Genomic DNA, 18,012 nt, shown 5'->3' with positions numbered 1-18,012 from the left:
TTGTTTTCCTTCTTGATTCTCACTATCAAAGGCCTTCTTTTGATTAGATGCACCATTCTTCTTTTTAATACCTTCCATATTCTTTTTATTCATTTCTCCTTCATTCATTTTGCTATTTTCGATTTCTTGACACTAGATGTTCCTCCTCTAGCAAACGTTTGTTAGGATCGGCAAGAGAAGAGAGTCAGAGCCCCTTGAACATAGAAGAGTTTTTATTCATTAAGAGTTGAGAGATTTTGCATAAGTAACTTTTTTCAAAATACGTTTTATATTGACTTGTGTAACACCCTAATTAGCCTAAGCTTTACCTCGCGTCGTAAAGCAAAGGTTAATCAAGGGTTACGACAGTTCTAAAGCTGATACATATGATATATAAAAGAAATAATATAATCTAGAAGCCTGATGAAGGATAAGAAATAATATAATCTAGAAGCCTAATGTAGCGTCTAACTTAACGCACAAGAAATAGATGTGATATGAACAAAGATAATAGTATAATAGTATAATACAATAAGAAACTAGCCTACGGCTCGCGGAGTTTAAGCCGGCTAGCCAAATATATTGACAAAAAGGAAACTGAAGTTTAAAATGGCTTATACAAGTTTTGATTTTATCTCAAATACAAGCCTCTAAGCTAAGACAAAATACAAAAGTGAGAGACATATACAATATAAACCAAAAAGACTCCAAAAGGTATCCAGATCCTCCACTTCTGTCACCAACCAAACAGCTCACCCAGGTGGGTTGCGACCTGCATCTAAAAAACACAACAGAAATATGGTATGAGAACCGGAGGTTCTCAGTATGGTAACAGTGCCCAGTAATGTAGGATATAAGACCCCGGGACGCCAAAGGCAATCCTAGACTCCATATCCATCACAATAATTCAAACTTAAAGCTTTCTAAAACAATAAAACACATATATAACTCTTAACATAATTAAACCGGGTATTCTACCTTAGGGGATTTCTATTCTAACTAAACACTGCTGTCCCACCACCTTCACCAACCTAACCTCAATACGATCTCATCGACACCGCCTTCCGAACCTCTTCAATCTCAGTAGAAACCACAATTAATTACAATGCAAGTAAATCACAAGTAAAAGCATATAAGGCAAGTAATGCAAGTAGCGATTAGGCATGTTATACAAATAGGCAAACAATTATAAGTCGACATAGTAGACAAATAGATAGAAAATGAACATGATGAATGCCTGTCCTACTGGCTGTGATATTATATTGTCGGTTCAACTGCCAACCTGACACATCTCCATGGCGACATCGCCCTTTGGAATCATCAGTGGGAACCCCCAAGATATAGTGCTCGGATCACTATCCAGGGTTATGCGCCTGTACGCTTTAGAGATTCGAAGGGATGTGAGTGGGATACTCTTGCCACCGACCTCACATCTCAGCGCAAGCGGGACGAACCACCACCCTTACGCCGCCGCCGCTACCTCGACAGGCGGGATCCAACCGCCGTCCCTGCCGGGCGCATAGCGTATCATAATTTCAATATACAATTGATACATCAGTGGTTTTTCGAAAACATTTTCAATATCACATGGATCCATCATCTCATTCAGAGTCCTCGACTCATCTCAACCACTGTCAATTCAACATTTCCATTCTTCATTCTCACTCTACCAACCCATCCTCAGTACACCTGAAACCTAAGCCTCCGTTCTCTAATTTCTCATAATAAACATTAACTAAAACCCGTAGCTTATTTCCCATATTCCCATACTCAAAATTAGGCCCAAAAGCCTTAAAATGGTGTTATAGAAGAATACTACCTTGTTAGGAAGGTGAAATAGTTGAAAACAAAGTTTAAATTTGTGAAACAGGGCGTGTGCATACGTACAAGGGTGTGCGTGCGCACGCCCAATAAGATTTTGAAAGTGTGCGACGCACAGGGGTGTGCGTACGCACAGGTACTAAAATTTACAAGCCTGTTCACTCGCACAAGCTGTGTGAGCGCCCCAACAGACGACCCTTCCCGACTTGTGCGTGCGCACAGGGCTGTTGGTGCACAAAATTGTGATCCTTAACAACGGCGCCAAAAACTTGGTGCTCGGAACGTAATTCACACACTTTGTCACAACTCCGCACAACTAACCAGCAAGTGCACTGGGTCGTCCAAGTAATAAACCTTACGTGAGTAAGGGTCGATCCCACGGAGATTGTTGGTATGAAGCAGGCTATGGTCATCTTGTAAATCTTAGTCAGGCGGATTCAAATGGTTATGGATATTTGATAATTAAAATATAATTAAAATATAGAATAAGATAGAGATACTTATGCAATTCATTAGTGAGAATTTCAGATAAGCGTATGGAGATGCTTTGTTCCTTCTGAACCTCTGCTTTTCTACTGCCTTCATTCAATCCTTCATACTCCTTTCCATGGCAAGCTGTATGCTGGGCATCATCGTTGTCAATGGCTACTTCCCGTCCTCTCAGTGAAAATGGTCCAAATGCGCTGTCACCGCACGGCTAATCATCTGTCGGTTCTCGATCATGTTGGAATAGGATCCATTGATCCTTTTGCGTCTGTCACACGCCCAACACTCGCGAGTTTGAAGCTCGTCACAGTCATCCCATCCCAGATCCTACTCAGAATACCACAGACAAGGTTTAGACTTTTCAGATCTCAAGAATGCTGCCAATAATTCTAGCTTATACCACGAAGACTCCGATCTTTCGGAATGGAGGCTAAGAGATAAACGCTCAATCCAAGGTAGAACGGAAGTGGTTGTCAGGCACGCGTTCATAGGTTGAGAATAGTGATGAGTGTCACGAATCCTCATATTCATCATGTTGAACTGCAAGCGAATATCTTAGAATAGGAATAAGCTTGAATTGAATAAGAAAACAATAGTACTTTGCATTAATTCATGAGGAGCAACAGAGCTCCACACCTTAATCTATGGGGTGTAGAAACTCCACCGTTGAAAAATACATAAGTGATGAAGGTCCAGGCATGGCCGAATGGACAGCCCCTAAACATGATCTCTGAACATCCAACTATGCAAAAGATGATCCGAAGATATAAATACAATAGTAAAAAGTCCTATTTATACTAAACTAGGTACTAGGATTTACAGAGATAAGTAAATGATGCAGAAATCCACTTCCGGGTCCACTTGGTGTGTGCTTGGGCTGAGCATTGAGCTTTCATGTGTAGAGACTCTTTTTGGATTTAAACGCCAGTTTGTAGCCTGTTTCTGGCGTTTAACTCTGGTTTGCAACCTGTTTCTGGCGTTTAACTCCAGAAAAGGGCAGGGAGTTGGCGTTTGAACGCCAGTTTGTGTCATCAAAACTTGGGCAAAGTATGGATTATTATATATTGCTGGAAAGCCCTGGATGTCTACTTTCCAACGCAATTGAGAGCGCGCCAATTGGGTTTCTGTAGCTCCAGAAAATCCACTTCGAGTGCAGGGAGATCAGAATCCAACAACATCTACAGTCCTTTTTCAGCCTTTGAATCAGATCTTTGCTCAAGTCCCTCAATTTCAGCGAGAAAATACCTGAAATCATAGAAAAACACACAAATTCATAGTAAAGTCCAAAAATGTGATTTTTATTTAAAAACTAATAAAAATATACTAAAAACTAACTAAATCATACTAAGAACATACTAAAAACAATGTCAAAAAGCGTATAAATTATCCGCTCATCAGTTGTGCGTACGCACAGGTCGTAATTCTTCATTGATGTGCACGCGCACAAGCTGTGCTAATGCTGCAAGTAGAGAAACTTTTCCTGCCTGTGCATATGCACAGGTCTGTGCGTCTGTACAGAATAAGATTTTTGCATGGTTGTGCGTGCGCACAAGGCTGTGCGTGCGCACATATCAGAAATCCTGAAATTCTGCAACTTTGTAGAATTTCAAATTTTCAGCACCAACTTTGAATGATCATATCTCCTTCTACAAAATTCTAAATTTTACAAACTTTAGATCGATTCAAAGGATTTTCAATGAACTTTAAATCTAAACCAGTTCCAACAGATTTTGAAAACCGAGGTAGAAGTTATGATCAGACAAAGTTTATTAAAATCAACTTTTACCCAACATTCACAAAATTACCAATTCTCCCAATTTTCATAACCCAAACCAACCAAAACCACATTAACTCTATGCCATATCAGATCTTACCATGTGCTATACTTCAACTTACTACTCCACCATATATAATCATCAGTCCCATTATCAAAAACATAGTAATACCCTTACTAACCATCAATATCATCAATTTCAACATCAATCCCCAATATCATACTATCAACATCAATATAGCTATTTATCAATCACCCCAAATCATTAATTATCATGCACTATCATGCCACACTTCTACCAACATAATCAAAACTCATCAATTCATCATAAATTATCATACCTAAATGTTCAATACCCAACAACCATTATTTACCAACATAACAATATCAATTCATCATACATCATCAACAACCACTTTAATTCAAACCTATCCTATGGGTTACTAGCCTAAGTGTCCATGAATATTATATACTACATAGAGGAAATCGAAACCATACCTTGGTCGATCCCTAATATGCACCAAAACCCCAAATTGAGCCCAAGATAAGCTTTTCAAGCACAATCTAAGCCACCAAGAATCTCCAACAAGCATTAACAACCATCAACAAGCTCCAAACTCACCATAATCAAGCTATACATACATAAATCATCACAAATCAATCTAGGGCTCATTATAATTGAAATTTCACAAGAGTTTCAATGCCTCTTACCTTGCCAAACAGTTTTGGAAGCCAAAACCAACATCAATCAAAGGCTAGAGTGTACCTAAACACCCAAAAATCACAAAACCTCACTTAGCCAAAATCCCTAAAACTCAAAACTTTGAGAAGAAGAATTGAGAGGGATTCGAGCTTTCCTTACCAATTTCTTGGGTGGATTTTATAGAGTTCTTCACAAGGAACGCGTAGCCGCAAAAATGGTGCAGCGATCGGAGCTCTGTAGCTCAAGATATGAGCTTGGGAAGAGGATGATGAATAGTACTCACTCTTTTCTTCTCTCCCTCCTTTCAATTTCTGATTTGTGTGTGCGTTTATGGGGTGAAGGGTTCATTAATGACCCTTTAAATATGTTGGGCTTGGGCCCAGTCCAACCCGTTAGTGTGTTTAGCCCGTTTGGCCCAACTTCGGGCCAAACCTTAAAAATTAACGCCCAGTTTTTCATTTCTAATGATTTTCTAAGGTTTTTGGCTATTTTCACTTTCTCTCACGCAGCACCAGGCAGACTTAAGTCGGATCAACCGGTTCAACTACTGGTTTGCGATTTTTCACGATTTTTCGCAGAAAACACATTTTCTGACTCAGAAAGACCTACTGAGCCCAAAAATCATATTTAAATCCTCAAATTCTCACTCTAACTTTTCGGAATCTACTTTGGGCAATATAATCACTTTATTAACTGATTGATTACTTGCGGTTCTTACAACTTGAGCGTATAAAAAGTAGTCCTCAGACAAGAATAAAGGAGTTTAATTCCTTAAAAATTTGAAATATACATCGGATAAAGTTACTACACAAGAACAACATTAAAAGATAATTGTACAAACAAATCACAATATAGTTTTATTTAATTAAAGGTTTTGCTATTTCAACAACGTAAACTGATTATAACAACCAACAACTACGTATTTTTTACATAATATATACAAATATTAAGGGGATAAAACTCGAATGATTTCACTTTTTCCTCCATTTGTTTGTTTCTTTGTTATGTAGCTATTCTCCTACACAAAATCTACTTTTTTATGCCTTTGTCTCTAATACACACCGATAAAACTTGTTTCTCCCATTCCATCGATTCCTCTCACTTCGCCACTCCCCCAACACCCATAACCTCTCCTTATTTTCGCCATTGGGTTAGGGTTGACAGTGGTGAATTGTGGTAGTAAGAACGGGGGTTAAGAGGTTAGGATTAGATTGGGTTAGATTTGGGTGAGATGGGATTAAAAGTTAAGATAGGATGAATTTTATTTTGTTTAAATTCGATAATTATTTATACTAGAGGCAAATTTATCAAAAAATAATTCTTAACGAAAGATTGTTCGAAACATTATTGTAACATTAGAAAAGATTTTCTTAAGAAAAAAATATTGAAAACAATTGTTATTTGATAAAACGCGAATGCTCCCCTCAAGATGTCCCAAATATATTTTTTTAAAGATGCTAATGTATGACATGGTAATTGGTATTATTTATAAAACCGGTTAATTTATTATTTAAATCTGGTCAACTCAGTCGGTTTACATAACCCAGACCGGGTTATGTTTTTTTTTTTTTACTTTCAAAACGACATCATTCATCAAAACCCTAACCCTCACCCCTCACCGTCTCCTCCAATCCTCCCTCATCGTCACTCTCACTAAAGTTGAGCTCTCTATCTTTGTCACTGTGGCTCACAAGCTCTCTTCCTCTCTCTACTCCGGTCTCTCTCACTGTCTCCGGTGTCGCACTCAAGCTCGATGTCCCTCTCTGTGTCGTCAGTTGTCTCCGTCTCGCACTCAGTCGCGCTTGCACGCCTTTTTTGCTCCGCCATCACCGGCGGCAAAAGCAGGGTCCCGAGACTGGTTGTCGTCATCACTCCCTGTCTCGTCACTGTTGCACACTCAGTCGGCTCCTTTGTTGTGCTCGTCGTCACCGGCGGCAGAAGCAGCAGGTCCCGGGGCTAATTGTCATTGTTGTCTTCTTGCTTCGACTCTCAATTTTGTTTATACCATGGAGAATAGCTTGTACAACAAGAACAATATCCAAATTTCAAGGGCATGCACTAGCATTACCTATTATTGTGGAACTTAGGCATTGCTTTGGTGCTTCTTGTTTTTGCACCAATCTTGTTTACTTGTTGCCTCAAGTAATAAATACATGAAACAACAAAAGTATATTGTGTTTGAATTTTGTTATATATTTTGATTTTTTGCTGATGCAATTTTATTGAAAAATGTTTAACTAGTAGACTTGAAGCATTTCACAGTTTTTGCATGGTGTCTTATCAAAATAGAAATAAATGAAAAGAACTTTTGTATGACCAATGATTAGCACTTAGCAATGTTTTTGTATGTATTTTTTTGGAGTATTTTTGACATTCCAACCTTTTCGTGATGTTGCTGTTGATTTTGTATGTTGGTGTATAGTTTTTCATCTGTTGTGCAGTTGTGTTTGTTGCTGTTTTATATATGTTTGTGCTATTGCTACTCATCTTGTGTCTTGTGTGTTGTGATGTTAGTGGAAATTTCTATGAGACCTGTGACAGAAGTTGAAGTTTAAGGTGCAGGTCTCATGAAGACAGGAACGCTCTCCTCTATAATAGCCAACTTGTGTGTCGCGCCTCCCTTGTATACATTTTCGATTCTAAAGTCATACTAGGATTCTTTTAGTAACATTTCATGTAATGTGCTCCAATTCATTTAAAAATCTAAAATGACATAATATTTTTGTAGTTGCTTCACTTTTACCCCCACCCCACGGGAAAAAAAAAACTACAATCACTTCACTTAAATAGATTATTGCATGATTTAGTCAAAGAAAAGTTAGGCCGATGACTAAGTACCAAAAGAAAAGGATTTGTTTTACTTAAGGAAAAGAAAGTGTTAAAAGTTAAGTAATCCTACCCAAACAACCAATATGTACCTTTCCCTTACTACTACTTCAATGCCTAGTGCATTTCCTGATCACTTTCAATTTTAGACAATTAGTAAAAGTCATTTTGTATGAGCCAACTTCAAATAAATAAAGTAATTATAAATAAACTTATTTTTAAAGGTCATTTTATTTGTACACTCTAGAGCTTTATATTTAGAATACAATTATTTATGGTTAGTTCAATAATCACTCTTGCTTTCATCCTGTGCGTGTAAAGATGCAAAACTTCTTTCCTGCAAACAAAAGAACAGACAAAGTGGGCTAAGATGAAGTCCAATGCTGACTAAAGTAATATTTAGTTCATTCACCAAATAAATAGATTCAAAATGAAGAAGCACTAATTGATAAATAAATTTTATTACATAATTTAGATTGTGAGACTATTCCTATTACACTGGTAAATCATTTTTTTGCTTTAATACTTCAAAACCAAAATATCATAACACGTCACAAATTAAGCACACAAAAAATGATGATGGTACATGTTTAGAAATGCAAACTAGAAACAAAGTGCTATTCAATGCTTTCCTACAGTTAAAGAATATAGGAACTGCAACCTACCTTCTTCATGCACTTTATCATAATAGACACAAGTTTATAACAACAAGGGGAACCATCTTCCATCTTACACCAACTTGAAAGTAAAATATTAACTTTTTCCCCACTGACCACTAATGCCTACCGTGGTTCCATTTCCTCTATTCTTACCACCACTAATGCCTGCTCTGTTTCCATTTCCTCAGCTCTTGCCACCGTAATAGCCAGTGGTTCCTTTTCCTTTTCTTTTTCCTATTTGGTTCAATTATAACAACAACATTAGTATTGGTCTTTTTTAAAAGAACCAACTAAAAAAAAATGTGAATGCTACCATGCCCTCTTTAAAATAAAGGGTAAATTACCCTTTGTGATATATATAGTGCCTATAATTATAATTAAGTTGAATGTTAACCATAATAATTAGGTATATGTTCTCTACTTTTTTTTCTCTCTCTTGTGTTTATTTAAATTTAGTTTAGCACCACCAGTCTATGATAGTGGTGGCAATTGTCACTGTTGGAAAAATTTCTTTGCGGTGAACTCACAAACCCATCAACAAGGTGTAAGTACGTATTTAGCTCGTTACACGTGGCAACATTTGTGCTACCGAGGTATGGAGAATCTCTGCTACATAGGCGCAACTCCTTCCCAACCTCAGCGTACACCCACTGTGCCCCTCCACCCTCTTCTGTATGGTGATAACATCCTCGGAGTTCACTATCCACACAACTTTTGTCCCATGAAAGTGATTAAATTCTTATGCATGATTGTCACCTCATCTTGCAAATCCTATTGATCTCCACCTCATCGACAACAATGTCTTTAATCACGTGAGGATCCGAATCTACCATCATTTGAAACTTGTATTTGACATCATCAATAACAATGTCTTTAACTGTGTTTATGACTTGATGATCTAAAGAATCTTTCCAAATGTCTTTATGACTTCTATTATCACGGACCATAAACTCTCCTCTACCTTCAAGTGCATCAATTACCACAACTCCATCAAGGTCAGAAGACACATACACTGAATAAAATCATAGAAGACTACAGAAAGGAAGAGTCACGAAGGGCAAAGAGGCTGACAAATGAGCTGCAACTAAGACTAGCGAAGATGCTTCTGCAGCAGCGATGAAGACCGGGCTGGAGGCGGCGACGTTCAGGCTACAACGAGGGAAAGCGACGATTCTACTTCATCCCTTAGATGCGAGAAGACGACGATTTTACGGTGAAATTAACTGTCAAAGTGAGAGACGGTGGCAGTAAGAGCGGAGGAGCGTGGCAGTGAGAGAAAAAAAACCATTAAAAAACCGTTTATGGGCAAATAATAAAAATTGTTAAAGATGAACTGTGTTTTAGTTTGACCAATGCTACCTGTCAAAAATTAATTGGTAGAATTAATGTGTCTTTAAAAGAAGTTGTTTTTTGTGTGTTTATGTAAGTGGTGTCCTTGATAAAAATCTTGAGAATAATCAACATCATATTTTACCTTTTCTTTTAAAACTAAGTAAGCTTAATTCAACTCTAAAAAATATCGCAACACATTATTTTACAGTTTACACATAAACACTATAGAAACTGTAATTTTAATCCGCACCAGACTTGTAATAATATATATCTGCGTTTACCACTCATGTTAGCGTGATCAGTGTCATCTCAGCAATAAAAGTAGTAGTGAACTTGGTACTTTCTTATGTGTTTCTTTCCTTTTGATCTTTAGTGCTGAGCTTTCCAAATTGCTTCTTTTGAAGTGGGAACATAAAAGGATATTACCAAGCTGACACATCAAAATAAAGTTTCATAATCAAAAGGAAGAAAGGAAAAAAGTTGCTCTACTTAAAAAAATCAATGAGCAGGTATTTTTATTTTAAGTTGTATGTTTTAGTTGTTTTCTTCAATCATTCAGTTGCTTTCACAGCTTGTTTGCATGCAGCGAAATAATTCTATTATTTATCTAAGTAAGAGTTAGTGACTTTGTCAATATATATATATATATATATATATATATATATATCATTCTTTAGTATATTCTTTAGCATCATTTTGCTGCTTCTGAACTCTGAAATGGGTTTGATACCACTTTCAGCTCATCTTACCTGGAAATCGTTGTTTTGAGCAAAACCTATTACTCAGGTGATTTAAACACTGGTACTCAAACCGAACTCTTTGTCTCTTTCTAGAAATTTACAAAGTCAATGCAAGATTCTATCCCTTAATAAGCCCTCTGTCTTTTTTCTCTTTCTTTTTTTTTTTTTTTTTTTTTTTTTTTTTGTTATAACTTTTATTTTTCTGGGGTTTCTTATGGAGCAATTGAGCTTTTTATTTGATATAAACAAACCGAAAATTATTCTATGCTTCTTCCTTCTGATAAAAATTCATTTTTGTACCAAAGTTTGCTTATAACAGCCATCAATAAAATGAATGTATTAAATGTAATTAGCACAATTATTATTCATAAAATTCTCACTTCCTTAAGTTGATCCAAGAGAAAGACAAGGAAAAAAGTAACTATGATTAAAAATTCTCAACATTGCTGTTTCTTAATGTTGAGCTTGAGTTTGTTCATTTTTCCATTGTAAACCCTGCTTCTAGCTAGCTTTTAATCAATTGGCCGTTATATAATATGAATGAACTCTTAATATGATTTTTTTTCATCTCATGATGTTTTAGTACATGAGCTCTCAGCCATCTCAACTAGTAATTTGAAAAGGATGGGAATATATGATCCGTTCCATCAAGTTAGCATGTGGAGTGACAGCTTCAAAGTTGATGGCAGCCTGAATTCAGTTGCTTCCCCAATGTTAATGGTGAACACAAATATGGAGGAAAGTAAGGTTAGAACTTAAAACGAATATTATGTTTGGTTTGTATCTTCATTTTCTATTTTTATTTCACTTTCAAGTTTTAATAAGAAAAAAATGATAGCAAGAAAAGAAAATAGAATTATATTATTTTATAATTTTTTTTATAAAATCCTAAAAATAAAAACGTTAAAAATAAAAATAGAAAATAAAACCATAAATTAAACTTACCTTGACAATGTTTTTCAATTTGATTTGACTCTTCTGTGCAGCCGGAATTTATTCCTCATGAATCAAGGGAACCTTCCGGAGATGATCAAGAGATTACTGATAAAGAAGTTAGTAAGGTAATGAAATTTGAAATCTCTATATGTGTGTTCTATGTATTGCTATTTTGAGCAGTTTTCTTTTCTTTTTTTTTTTTTAAATGTGTTGTTGTAAATACTATAAATTGGTGATATTGTCCACTTTGAAGTTGGTTTTTCCCACTGTTTTAAAACACGTTATATATAAAGGAGAAAAATTAGACATCGATTGGAAAGGCAAATGAAACAACATGCTTTATAAGTTATACGAGTGTGAATACCTTTTCCTTGTGACCTGTTTTAAAACTATGCCATGAACTAGCCGCAAAACAGACAATATCTCTAGCAGCCGAGCTAGGTTGTTAAAAAAGAGGATTAAAAGTTTGAATGAACGTCGTACATATATTTTTCTAATAAAATATTTTACACGTAGCGTTCCTATACCTAAACGTGTTGTATTCCATGTAACTATGACAATGATATAGGTTTTCTATTATGGTATTTAGAGCCTAATTGCTCTACCATGGCCAGAGGAAACATTTCCTCTGCTTCCAATCAACAACAACTGCCTCCTAAAAATAACCCACCCACGGACCATTCCCAAAATCCAACTTCTTATTATATTCATCCAAATGGGAACCTCATTCTTACTCTTGTATCTGTCACTCTCTCATCTAAAAAATATAGCCGAATCATATTTCTTAGGCTTTCAGAGTTCCAGATTGGATTAATGTCATGTAAGATGGATGAGCTTGAAGCTGTTTGAAAAGAATTACATTTAGCGCCTAGTTCCGATGCAGTAATGGGTAGACAATTCTTTGGTATGCAGTTCACTATTTTTTGTTAAATTACCAGGGTTTCTTTAGAAAGAATTTATAGTATGCGGTATTCAAAAAGGGAGATTTAGTAGGCAATACACAAGTAAATTAAGGAACCCAATTAAATAGGGTCAACCTTTTAAAATGATGCTAAGTAACTGAAATGCTTCTTGGTGATTTATACTTTTGAAGTTCTTATATCAAGAATGTAAATTTTTTACATGAGTAAGTGACATTACAGTTGCTCAATATTCATGTGTAGGTGCATCGACGACTGGCGCAAAATCGTGAGGCTGCACGGAAAAGCCGGCTGCGGAAGAAGGTTGTTGAAGCTGAATCACTACGAGTTTAGGCAGTATTTATCATCTCTTCTGATTCGTACCTTTTTCTTTTACTTACAGGCTTATGTTCAACAATTAGAAACAAGCAGATTGAAGCTCATGCAATTGGAGCTGGAGATAGAGAAAGCAAGAAAACATGTAATGGTTTCGGGCTTTCAATGTTTGTTCTTCCTCTTGTCATGTTTAGGCATACACTAAAATGTTTTTTTTGCAGGGTCTATATGTAGGGAGTGCATTAGATGATGGTTATACTGGCTCGCCGGGAACAATAACCTCAGGTTTTTTATTCTTGAAGTTTAGTTTTAATCTTCATGAAACTGTTATTTTCTATGTATCATGCTTCTTGTTCTATGTTCAAATGAAATTGCAGAAATTGAACCGTGATGTTTGTATTGTGTGTAAATCCATGTATTTCTTGTTTCATGTAGTAATCTATCCATGTCTTTAGGCATATGCGAATGTGATTATTTCGACCAAGATATTTTTCGATTAGGGTTAAGTACGATTGTAGTCCCTAAGGTAGAGATCGAAAATTTTTTTTCTCCAGCCTTTTTTTGCCTATAAAATGGTACCGAATGTTTAACCTAGTTTTAAAATTGTCCTTTTAATCAAAATTTTAATTTTTATTACTAAATTATCCATAATTAAAAAATATAAAAGAAAAAAAAAGAAAAAGGGTTAAAGGGCTAAGGAACAGGAGAATGGAATTACGCCGAGGTGGTTCAAGGAAGAAGAGGAAAAAGGGGAAGGGAATTCGCCGCCGCTGCTCGTCGTCCTTCGGTCACTAGATCTCACCGCTGCTCCTCTGGGCTCGGCGGAGGTGCTCGATGGCAGTGGGTTCTGGTTTGAAGCAAGAACAAGAGAAGGCTTCGGTAGTTTTTTGATGGTGGGTGGAGGAAACGCCGACGGTGATGGTGGAGCTCAAAGAAGATGGCGTGAACTGAAGGTGAGTCGAGGGAGGAGAAGAGGGCTTCGCGCTGTGATGGTGGCGCTAGGATAGTGCGAAGAGAGAAGAAGAAAAGGGTGGTGGCGTTGTGATGGCTCGCCGGCTTCTGCTTCTGCTTCCATTCTTCTTATGCTTCTGCTCCCATTATGTTGTTGATTTCTGATTATTGTTGCTTCTGCTTCTGGTTGATTACATTGTTTCATTGTTGTTCTGCTCCTGTTTTTGCTTCTGCTTGATTACAGTGTTTCATTGTTTCATTATACAGATTTGTTGATCCATTATCCATTTTTTTAATGTTTATTACATTGTTTCATTGCTGTTTTTTCTGGTTCTGCTTCTGCTTGATTTTGGGAAAGAAGGGGAAGGGGTATTTTGGTCAGAAGGAAGGTTTTAAAACTAAGTTAAACCTTTGAAACTATTTTGTAGGCAAAAAAACGCCAAGGACAAAAAAGATTTCCGACCTCTACGTTAGGGACCAAAATCGTACTTAACCCTTCTGATTATCATAGTTAAAGGATGATTACTAAAATGATTTTAGAAAATGATTGGGCGATTTTGTGCTAGACTTCCTAATCTATTTCTTGAACTGCTAAGTACACATTTTGAGCATTTAATAGTGCCATGAATTCAATCCGTAATAAGTTGAAATCTATTGGATGCGGTTTTTATTGGTAAATATATGTATGAACAAAGTATTATGTGCTGATTTACACGTTGCTTGCATGACAAGATTGAAATCAAAAGATTATGAATCTTTTTGTTTTTTGTTTATAATGTTTAAACTCCATTTACTTTGCATTTATTACTAGTCCTTCTTAGTGCAAGCCCCGTTGAGCTTATAGCTTTTGAGATTTACCAAGCAGGGTTAACGGTCTTTGAGATTGAATATGGACACTGGGTTGAACAACAGCATCGACAGAATGATGAACTCAGAAATGCATTGCACACTCATGCATCTGATATAGAGCTTCATCTACTTGTTGAGAGCAACTTGAATCATTATGCAAATCTTTTCCAGATGAAAGCAGACATGGCAAAGATTGATGTATTTTATTTGATCTCTGGTGCGTGGAAAGCATCGGTTGAACGCCTTTTTCTTTGGATTGGAGGATCCCGTCCATCGCAGCTTCTAAATGTAAATCCCTATACTATATTTCATTTTAACATTCAATTACTGTGGAAAAAGGAAGCTCTATACCATCTTCTCCTTTCTCTCTCTGTCTCCAGTTGTAATCACTTTGAAGTTTGTTTGTTTTTAAATTAGTACAAAATACCCGACATTCCTTGTAGGTGGTGAAATTTATGGTGACTCCTGTCTGTTTGTGTAGGTCACGTTGACCTTTCTTACAGGAAGGATAAATATTATATTTATAAGAGTGCTTAGTGTTATATTTTATTTACAATCATGTTATAAATACACTAAAAATTAGCTGCTAAATCAGTCACTCATATATAATATATACTTAAATACAAAATAATATTAAAAACAGATTAAACAATATATATATTTTATACACAAATATATAATAGTTAATTTTGATGGCTGATTTTAATGTATATGCACAGCTACCTAGTATTATTTTCACAATAACAAAATAGGTCAAGGTATGGTTTTAGAATTAAAGGGAATCAAGTTAAATTTTACTTTAGGAGGTGAAAGTATTTTCCCTTTAAATTATCGATCATTATTTAGTAAACTATATTTTTCTTTTGGCCATTCTTCACAGATCATAGTGCCACAACTTGAGCCTTTGAGCGATCAACAAATCGCCAGTATTAACAACCTCCGTCTATCGTCCCAGCAAGCAGAAGATGCGCTTTCACTGGGGTTGGAGAAACTACAGCAGGGTCTGGTCCACAGCATAGCAGTTGATCCAATGCTTATAGGAAACTATGGATTTCAGATGGCTGCTGCCCTTGACAATATTGAGGCTCTAGAAGGTTTTGTGAGCCAGGTAAAGTAACATTAGATATTGAACTTTTTGTTCTTTTTTTTTTTTTTTTTCATTCCAAAAAAGCCTTTACAAATCGCTAAAGAAGTATAAACTATATTGATTAAATGACGATGCAATGTCCAATCATAAATCATTTTGGTATTCATAGTTTCATACTATTGTAGTGAAAATCTCTAAGAGGTTTACTTATGAGTTGTCCATCAACATATTAAGTGACAATCAATATTTAATCACCGTATATATGTGTATAAATACATATGTTATTTATCTTAATTTTAATATTTTATTTTATATTTTAATATATATTTTTTACTAATAACTAATTTAATAGCTAATTTTTTATGTTCATATAACATGGTAAATCATTTCCATGTTCATACAGCTATAATTCAAATCACTAGCAACCGTCTAGTGATAAGGGATTTGGGTAATGTATTGTCGATGTATTAAAATTAGGTTTAATTATTTTGTTACTCTATACTGTTTTATTAAATTTGTAATTAAATTTCTATAATTTTTTTTATCGAGTCTTTACATTATTTCAAAATTTGTAATTAGGTCCTTATCAGTGTAAAAAATATCAGAATGAATAGAATATTTTTTCACAAATTAAAAAGTACCTACAATTAAAAATTTAATTAGATCTTTGATCACAAATTTTTTAAAAGAAATGTTCCATTAATTTGAATATTTTTTATACTAACAAGAACCTAATAACAAAATTAAAAAGAATGTAGTAATCCAATTTAAAAAAAAATATATATTTAAGTACTTAATTATAAATTTAGTAAAACAATAAAGACCAATAAAATAATTAAACCTTAAAAGTATTATAGTGCAATTTTGTTTAGGTCTTAATCTCATAGTTATGATATTGCTAGGTCTTTCATTACCTAAATCTATTAGGAATATCAATAAATTTTGATAGCCCTTTAATATTCTTCTATTTGTAATAACATAAAAAAAAGCACCATTAAAAATCTAACTAAAACTATTGATAATCACTATAGAATAATTAATTCTTTTATTTTTCTTCTCTTAACTCTTAGGTTTTTGACTAGAAAAGAATTAAAAGATGATCTCTAATTCTTATCTAAATTATAATTATTCTAAAAGGTTTTAAATTGGTTCTAGATGTACCACGATATCATTACCTTTTTTTCAAATTTAAGATCAAACTATGTAATGATTTGCAATAAAGTCCAATATTAAAAGAGTTGAACTAGAACATATTGTGAAAGAGACATACGGTAGAATCTAGGTTACTTTTTGAGCATGAGAAATCTCAACAAGAAAGATAGATTAGATGCAAGATATTCTAATACATTTAGGTAATAGAAGACTTAATAATATCATAATTAAGAGTTTAAGACCATTAAAATAGAACACTATAACAAAATTAATGTACTATTAATAATGTTTTTATTAAAATTACGTTTGTGCAATTGTTCTTTTTCACTTTTACTTTCTCAACAAGGACAAACTCTATTTTTCTACTCTCTTCTTCTTGCTCCTCAAGCCCCTCTTGGAGAATTAGAGGAAGAAAGGAGTAGGAGAATAGGATTTGAACTTGTTGAGAGGATAAAGGTAGAAAAAGGGAGTTGAGCAAACATAACTTCAACAAAAATATTATTAACAGTACATCAATTTCGTTAATTGTTAATGAAAAATTTAACTGTGAGATAATATTGATTCCATTTTAAACGTTTTGAAATAAAAATAGAACGATTAAAACATTAGAAATTAAAATAGAATTCACCCTAAATATTGAGAACCAAAATAGTACTTTATCCTTTATTATTTTTAGCGAGTTAGCCATCAATATTTTAAAGTATAGGCTAAAGTTTGATCATTAAAGTATAGGCTAAAGTATGCTAATCAATTATTAGACTAAAAGAATTAGATTTATAACTAAAAATAATATAAAAAAATATATTTAAATAGCCCTCTAATATTTGTCTTAATGAAAATGTGTGTATTCCCTTCTCTTCAGGCAGATCACCTCAGGCAACAAACTCTGCTGCACATGTCTCGAATCTTGACGACCGGCCAAGCCGCTCGAGGTTTGATGATAATGGGAGAATACTTACAACGCCTTCGCACTCTTAGCTCTTTATGGTCATCTCGTCCTTGAGATCCTTCCTAGCTAGCCCAATACTGTAGAATCATCTAAGATTGAGAACTTTTTGAACATCAACTCTATGAACCTGATATTTGGTTTAATTGATAGAATAGTGCCTCAAGTTTTGTTATATAGTTGTTACATCATATATATAGCACTTAATGTTGAGTACTACGAACCAAGCATTTGTATCCTTTGCATCTCTTAAGAGTATGCGTAGCCTGTAGTTGTTATCTTGTGCATAAACATTGTATGATCTATTTCATATTAAGCTAACTAGTGAGCAAGTATAGTATCTCTTATAAATAAAGGAAGGGAAATAGAGAGCAAGGTTGCGAGAACCGGACCAGTCAATAAACCGGTGAGGTTATTAGTTTAATGGTTTATTGGTTTGATTGGGGTTCAACCGGAGCTCAACCGGTTTAATTAAATATTAAATAAAATTATTAAAAAATCTAAAATTAATTTTAAATATATAAATTCAATAATTT

General features: G+C 34.8%; 1 protein-coding gene across 5 annotated transcripts; it reads left to right on the top strand.

Annotated features, from left to right (window-relative positions):
• Positions 1-9,220: 9,220 nt before the first annotated feature.
• LOC107639345 (transcription factor TGA3) lies at positions 9,221-17,699 on the top strand. Of its 5 annotated transcripts, none has more exons than XM_021121180.2 (10): positions 9,897-10,089; positions 10,320-10,381; positions 10,904-11,067; positions 11,307-11,381; positions 12,420-12,479; positions 12,559-12,636; positions 12,713-12,776; positions 14,308-14,579; positions 15,172-15,399; positions 17,397-17,699. In XM_021121180.2, the coding sequence occupies exons 1-10, from the start codon at positions 10,082-10,084 to the stop codon at positions 17,439-17,441; spliced, it is 1,056 nt and encodes a 351-aa protein (XP_020976839.1). In that variant the 5' UTR covers positions 9,897-10,081; the 3' UTR covers positions 17,442-17,699. The 5 variants fall into 5 exon arrangements, with proteins under 5 accessions (XP_088341677.1, XP_020976839.1, XP_020976838.1 ...); XM_021121179.2 differs by having other exon boundaries at positions 17,393-17,699; XM_088485550.1 differs by lacking the exon at positions 9,897-10,089 and adding an exon at positions 10,112-10,191 and having other exon boundaries at positions 10,320-10,366; positions 17,393-17,699.
• Positions 17,700-18,012: the final 313 nt, after the last annotated feature.

Source organism: Arachis ipaensis, chromosome B4, assembly GCF_059453495.1.
Source record: "Arachis ipaensis isolate K30076 ecotype BB chromosome B4, ASM5945349v1, whole genome shotgun sequence".
NCBI lineage: Eukaryota > Viridiplantae > Streptophyta > Magnoliopsida > Fabales > Fabaceae > Arachis > Arachis ipaensis.
This window is presented reverse-complemented; position numbering and strand designations above follow the sequence as displayed.